This window comes from Tetrao urogallus (assembly GCF_951394365.1).
Source record: "Tetrao urogallus genome assembly, chromosome: 26".
Lineage (NCBI taxonomy): Eukaryota > Metazoa > Chordata > Aves > Galliformes > Phasianidae > Tetrao > Tetrao urogallus.
In genome coordinates, this window is record NC_136839.1 from 1,845,036 (window position 1) to 1,852,647 (window position 7,612).

The 7,612-nt window shown below is 43.2% G+C and overlaps 1 protein-coding gene across 1 annotated transcript; it reads right to left on the reverse strand.

Annotated features, from left to right (window-relative positions):
* Positions 1–436: 436 nt before the first annotated feature.
* ZNF652 (zinc finger protein 652) lies at positions 437–7,394 on the reverse strand (the record flags this gene model as incomplete). Its single annotated transcript, XM_079547294.1, has 5 exons — positions 6,454–7,394; positions 2,990–3,137; positions 2,568–2,683; positions 1,348–1,492; positions 437–948 (listed from the first exon to the last, which is right to left on the reverse strand). Exons 1-5 carry the CDS (start codon positions 7,360–7,362, stop codon positions 437–439), a joined length of 1,830 nt encoding a protein of 609 aa, XP_079403420.1. The 5' UTR covers positions 7,363–7,394.
* Positions 7,395–7,612: the final 218 nt, after the last annotated feature.

The window sequence follows — 7,612 nt, forward strand, 5'->3', positions numbered from 1 at the left end:
AGCTGAAAAGAATCCATTACGATACACAGTGATACAATTAATGCTCTGTATTAATCTCACAGCCTTTCCGATTAGTACAAAGAAAACCAGGCCTCTCTCCTCTTTGAGGAGAAGTCCAGGATATAAAAGCAAGCATACCTCATCAGCTGATATGAAATTATAAAATTCCACAAGTCTCAGTATCCGAAATTTATAAAAGTCACCAGGAAAACACAAGCAAATCGGGGTTAAGTCCTGTTGGTTCCCAGGTTCAAATGAGCACTGCTGATCCAAAACAGGATTTCCTTGTTTGCTAAATGATTCAAAGGAAAAATCGGGACCATCTGCTGGGGCTACGAGAGAGACGAAAGTCCTCATCAACTAACCCTCTGCACTTCCATGAGGGCATGTTTCCATGTGCATAAAGTGGGAAAATAGCTGGCAGGAAGCAAAGATGTTAGTGGTGCTGTGCTGAACTGTTTTTTTCTGCCAGGTGTCGCAAAAAGCTGTCCTCACTCTGACCCCTGTGATTTAAAGGCTCACTCTTAAAAAGAGCAGGAGGAGGGGGTAAATGGGGAACGGGGGGAACTGGAAGATGATGTGGATGGTGAGGATGAGGATGTAGGTGAAGATGTGAATACGGATGGGGAATGGGGCGTGGAGGAAGCGTGCTCACTGGGTTCAGGTTGATTGGTGGGGTTGGGGCGGTGGGTGCGTTCACTACAGCAGGAACTGTGGAGGCAGAAGTTGTGGACAGTGGGATCTGGACAGCAGATGACACGTTAACAGGGCTGGTAACACGGAAGCACTTCTCCTTGTGTGCCTTGAGCATGTTGGAGAAGCGAAATCGCTGGCCACACACATCACATGGGTAGGGCTTCTCCCCTGTGTGAGTTCGGCGATGTCTCTTCATGTTTGGGCGGCTGGTGAAGCTTTTCCCACAGATTTCACAGATAAAGGGCTTCTCTCCTGATAAACACGGATATGGCAGTTGGTTAGACACTGAACGTTTGCTAACACTTACTTCAGCATGCTTATACAAATTGTAGACTACAAAAGCTATTCTGGCTGCTACCTTCAGCAAACAGATTCATCTGTTTCACAGAAGCCCCCAGTCTTTATGATATCCTCTCTCACCTTAGGATTATGATGGTCATAAGGCCTAACCTCTCAGTTCCCCAGGCAGTGAATCACAGGTCTATAAACACTTCTTTTCATTTAACAGGAAGTTATCCTGTTACTTTCTCCTTTCTGATTTTCTGTTGGGTAACAGCTTTGATCCCAAGTTCCAAGGGAGGCAATACAGGCAAAAGAATAGGAATGTTTCTGTGCTGTAGGTACCTGTACTTTTCTCTGCTAAGTTCTTACCAGTGTGTGTCTTCATGTGCTCATCAAAGTACTGTTTCATATTGAAGTCTTTGCCACACCACTGGCACATGAACTGCTTGTGCCCGATGTGGATGCTCATGTGGGAACGCAGCTGATACTTGTACTGAAACCTCTCATCACAGTTCTGCAACAGAAGGACAGCAACCGTGATATTCAGGCATCACACATCAGGAAGCAAGGCAATCATAGGATAGCACTCAAACATATTAAGTGAAGGAGGAAAGAATTCATCGATTAGCACAAATACATACTCTCATGTCCTACAAATGGAGTACTTAAGTTACTTAATGACAGAAGAAACTGGCCTGTACTAAAAGGTCTGCTGCCACAGTAGTCTTAGCAAGGAGTACAGCATGCTTGCAGCCTTTATTTGACATAGCTGTTGGTAAAACTCTGGGAGAGACATAGTTATGGCACAGTTATGGCAACAGAAAAGTGCTTCTGTTCACTTAATGTGCCAGGTGGAGATTCTGCAGCTTTGCCAGCTGTAGCTGTTGGACTACAGCATGCCTCCGCTAGAGGACTCTGCTCACACAGCAAAACCAAAAGCAGCACACTAAGGCTTGCATTTCAGCAAGACAGATCGGTTTCCCAGCCATTATTTATTGGCATGAAGTAATTTGTTTTCCTACAAGCTCTGTGTGGCTGCAGTACTGCCTTTACTATTTCACAGGCTGCTGGAGTTTTTCTCCACTTTGTGGACAAGGCGAGGCACTGGACTGACCTGGAAGCAGGAAGTGCTCTGCACCAGGGCCTGCCTCCATCATGTGATATCCACAAGCATCCCCATCACATGATCGAGACATTATCTGCACTAGACACATGACTGGCTAAGTCTATCCCATACAGACCTCCTTCGTGGGGTCAGGGAAGGAACTACAAATCACAAATACACATGAATGCATTACTGAGATCCTCCCTACTTCCAACTGGTGTTCAAATCCTGCTGAAGTATTTCTGTAGTGTTCTTGTTGAGAAAAACATGACAGCCAACCTTAAAAGCAAACCAAAAGCCTCTCAGTTTGAATTACTGTTAGATGTGCTCTGCCTGCTCTCCAAATGGAGAATAACTTTCCCCAGATTCTTGTGAAACTGCACCTCGTATACAGTCAGTCAGTTCTACTTTCACCTACTGACAGCATTATTAATCTTATGTCTCAAGCTACCACATCTAAAAATACTCATATTTACAGGCTCACCTCACATCTGAAAGGCTTCTCTCCAGAATGCTGTAGGGAATGTACCTTGAGAGACATACTGCGTTTGAATGATTTCCCACAGGTTTCACATGTGAAAGGCATGTCCTTTGTGTGTGCTGCAACACAACAGCATGTTACAGACAGTCACTAAAATGCAAACAGTTCCTGAATCAAATTTCTTCTCCAGCACTGAGCAGGAAGATGATCAGTGTTACACAGCTTACAAGTCCATATACGGATGCTACGTACACACATATATATTTTTTGATTGTTGTTAATGTTACACACTTGACCTTTTAGCTATGGATAATGCTTGGACAACTGAATCTGCCTTATTTTTTGTCTCCCCCAAACAATTCGGAGTGACAAAAAACAAAGACGTTTTGGGGTAGAACCAACAGAAACACTGATCAATAACTCACCAACCATATGTTTCCGCACATGGGCCATGGTGTAGAACTTCTTTTCACATATCTCACAAGAGAATTTCTTTTCTGCGTATCCATGGACAATCTTGATATGCTCATGGAGGGACCAGAGTTTCTTGAAAGACTTATTACAGGAAACACACTGAATGAACAGGATAAATACAAGGAAGTTTACATTAGAAAGATTCAACCTCGCAGAGTTAAACCGTGTGTCTTCCTCTCATGTTGCAAAAGGAAACCCCAAAGAGGGCAAAATGCTGTGTACTCTCTCAGACTGCACCTCAGAATACTTTCACTGTTTCACAGCTGAAACAAATGCACTAAGAAAAGGCTGCAATTTTAATTAAGCAGGATTAGAGAGGGTGTTAACACACTGCATTTTGGTGCTAGCCAAAGAGGATGACAGCTTCTGTGCTTATTTCCAAAACACATACATAGCTGGATGCAGCCTCCAGGGAACAAAGCTGCAAGCCCTAACAGAGACTACAACTTCACAGGCTCTGATGCTGCTGGTAATCTAAAGCCCAGCATGGGAAGAAGCCAACAAAGGTGAAGGAGCCTACCACCATCTAGCTGTTAAGCCTTTCTCTCCACCTAACCTGGCTTTGGGAGCACTGTGACTCCTGAGATTGCAGGTCTCCTAACCCTTGAACTAGTCAAAGCGCTCTCAGTCTTTTAGCTCTGTACAGAAGACAGCTTCCATCTTGCAATTATTGATCATGCAAAGAACCTGGCACACAGTTGGTACAGCATGTTGTCATTGCCATGTGTTACATTCTAACTCTTCACTTAGACACATCAGTAGTGCTGAAGGTCTAAAATGACTACATGCAGACAGTATTTTAAATCTCTTCCCACAACTACTGTGAGACATCCATTAAGTCAGTCATGAGCAGGATGAACAGGCTCTTATATGTGCTTTCTTCCCAACGGTTCTTGCTAAAGACTTCATAAAAATCCTTGCACAATTCTGCAAATTCCATAATAATCTGAGTTTTGAAACTTGACAGCAGCCATACATATGAGGATACCAAGCCAATTTCATCTTTCAAGTGAAGAGGGAAGGAACTGTAGGTTGTTGGTTCTGATGGCTGTTGGGGTGTTCGGGGTTTCCAGTACATCAGTTACCCTTCTCCCCCAAAGCTGGAACAGCTGTATGCTCTGCACTGAAGAACTAACAAATATCATGCCTTCTGTCAGCTTGAGTTGTTTCTTCTCTGCATAAAGCAAGTAATGCTGCTTCCACAGTACTTGAATCTCTGCAGGCCTGGAGAATCTGGTACAACACTCACCATGCTGACTGCAAGGAGGTCCTTTACCTCAGAAAGTATCTACTTGGAGGCATGTCAGGAACAAACTGCAGTGCAGGGGAGCTGGGGGGAGAACACAGAGTGGAACGGGACCCTAGAGAGCAAAGCAATGCTAAGAAATGATGAAAAATCCTTTAAGGTTAAATGAGTCCTTGAAGCTGTCAATCTACAATTTCACTGATGACCACTGCAAGCAATTCAGACCACTAACATTGACATCTACTACACAGACTCTAAGATGACAATGACAATTTTGGGAAGGTGCTCATTTTGAAAGGATAAAACCAGAAATTATCTGGAAAAAAAAAAAAAAAAAGATATATTCCATCACTTAGATGAAAAATGCAGAGAATGGTCAGTCATATTTATCACCTCTTACATAATGGAGCCATTTGTGTTTAGATAATTGTGTCTCCCTTGACACATTAAACCCTACATTAATGTAACACTTTCACATCCCTTCACTCCTTTTGCCAAGTGTAATAAAAACAAATTTGCAGGCAGCTGTGAAATGCATTCCAAATGTTAAGCCTAACAAAAATAACTGCTGAATATATACTTATAGCAAAAATGTGAAGATGTGTAGCAGTGCCTCCACCACTAGGAATAACTGGGAAGCTTCCTGGAGCTGATTCTTCTGGCACTGGATATAAAACAATTTCTACAACTTCTTTTTCTATTCCTTTGGACAAAGGAATGCAACCCCTCAAAGGCCCATGGTTGCATGGATTATGGGATGCTTCTCTGTTCTACACTACACAAACTACTTGTGAATTCTTGTTTAAAAATCAAAAGATTTTATGCTGTGAATGAGCCATCTGGATGATAAGAGTATTCCTGCACCTTAAGTGCCCTCTGCCACAAAACTGTGCAACAGTTTATTTCAAAAATTCAAAGAAATATCTATGAGTTATCTATGCATTTTACTAGCTACGCTCAAGACTCATCGTATTATACATTCCTTCCTTCAGTCTTCCTCCTATGAGCTGAAACATAAGGAAAAACAGCATAGCGTTATACAGATCTGCATTTGAGTCGTGCAGCAAAGAGAAATTGCAACAAATATTTCAACCGTCTCCCACACAGTGGGGACTGAATAACAATTCAGTTCAGCACTTCAGCAAATAAACAAACTAAAAACGTTTTTGGTAAAACTCACTGGACAGACAAACAAAACCTTGTTGCCCTACAAACTCCAGACGTTTCAGCTGCAAAGAAACTGAACCCGAGCTGCTTCACCCTGGCAGTGGAAGAATTTCAACTAGGCAACACCACGCCAAGTTTAACAAGGCAAAAAAGCACGTTCAAATCGCCAGATAAAACAACATTGCCCCCAGTTACATGAGAACAGAGATGCCTATGAGCAAAGTACAAACCACAGATGAATAAGAAACTAAAACTCTTTCCACAGCTTTAACTTTAAAATGGTTCTATTACAACACAGGCTTCCATTGTTGTATAAAATTATACACTGGAAATCTTCTGGTGAGTAAGACCAGACATCTCTGTATTATCAGTAAGATTTACTTGCACTGAGAACAGGGCAGGCTCATGAGCAGGCTTACTCACTGAATTCATGCGTTTCCCTGTGAACACACGAGCTACATGCAATGCTGCGTTACTTATATATGATTATCTCAGTAGGATTTAAAGAAGTTACATTTTAACACAACTCCAAATCCTGACTTGGCTAGTTTCTTTCTCACCTGCTTGCCTCTCCAGTTCTGTAAAGTTTTCTGCTTATGATACCACTTATATAATTTCATTCTCCCCTGAAACCTCAGCTTCTGAACTTGAAAGCTAGTGATAGCTGCAGGTGCTCAGCACCTGAAGAAGTTGGCTCTGCTCTGTTAAATGCACTTGTTTCCAGGCCAGTTACTCTAGAGTCTGACATTTGTTCAAGTGGCTTTGCATTTTCCCCAACATACAGTTAAATACTAGAGTAACTCTGCTAAATCAGACGACGCTTGCACACTTTGTTCCCTACCATTTACTTCTTTTGGAAGACACCAGGTGTTGATAAGCAGAGACAAGGCCTTGGTCAGAACCTGGTCTGCACAAAAGATTTCCCCCTCTGAAGTGTCCGCTAGCTGTATCCAGGGCACGACAGAAGGTATGGAAATCTGGCAAGCAGGTGAGCAAACCTACCTGGATATTTTTTTCACAGTCTGTTTGCTGGTGAAGGGACAGCTCACTTTCTAGAACAAATTTCTTCCCACATTTGTCGCAGATCTGCATGCGCCTGTGAGTGACGTTCATGTGCTTCTCCAGGTACCAGCGTGTGTTAAACACCCTGGGGCACTTCTCACAGGTTAAAGTCTCCTTCTCTTCACACTTTGATTTCTGCACAGGTGCCTTGGGCTCCTTTGCAGCTTTCTTCTTACGCTTGGGGGGCTCCACACTCTTTCTACGACCCCTTGTAGTTCTGGGTGATGGGGAAGTTGTGGCTGCTGCAGCAGATGCAGCTCTCCTTGTTCTCCTTTGTGCAACACTAACTTTTTCCACTCTTTTCTCTTTTTTCTTCTGCCTCTCATTTTCCTCATAATCATTACTGTCTTCAGTGGCCTCTTCCCCACTGTCACCCTCCTCTTCCTCACTGCTGGTCTTAAGAACAGCAGTCTCTTTGGACTGGGAGGGGACACCCTTCTCCCCTTTTGATACATTTAATGTTTGGTTGTTAAGGTTTACCTCTACTATAATCTGCTCCCTTTTGTAAGTCACTTCATCTTCCTCCTCTTCCTCCTCCTCAGAGTCGTCAGAGTTTTCTCTATCTTCTTTCACAGCCCGGACTTCTCCTACTGATCTGTTCTCCCTGAAATACGGCTGCTCCTCTCTTTCATGGAGATGTGGTTTGCTCATTTTGCTGTCCACCAACACTGGGTAAGGACTTCCTGACTCTCTCTTGTATACTTTGGTGGACAGATCGAGTTCCTGGCTGGCACCATGATAAAATGTGGGTGGCACTTGACCACGGCGACTGTCCTCTTGCGCCATACCTGCTACATGCACAGCACAGTTTTCAACCAACTGTTGGCAAGAATTGGCTGTTTGACTCATCTGGGGGGGCCTGATTCATTAAGCACCTTTAATCCCAGAAAACCAAGCAAGCAGCTTTAAATCAGGGTGGGTTCTCATGACCGATGCCTGTTCCATCTACACAGAAGGAACAAACCAGGATTCTCAGCTGATGTTTAGCACGGATGTGTAGGTCACAGAACTCTGATATTATGGCAAGAGCAGAGCAGTAGAAATTATTCTTCTGAAGAAAGTTGCCAACGAACTGTTGAACATTTTATCTATAAAAGAC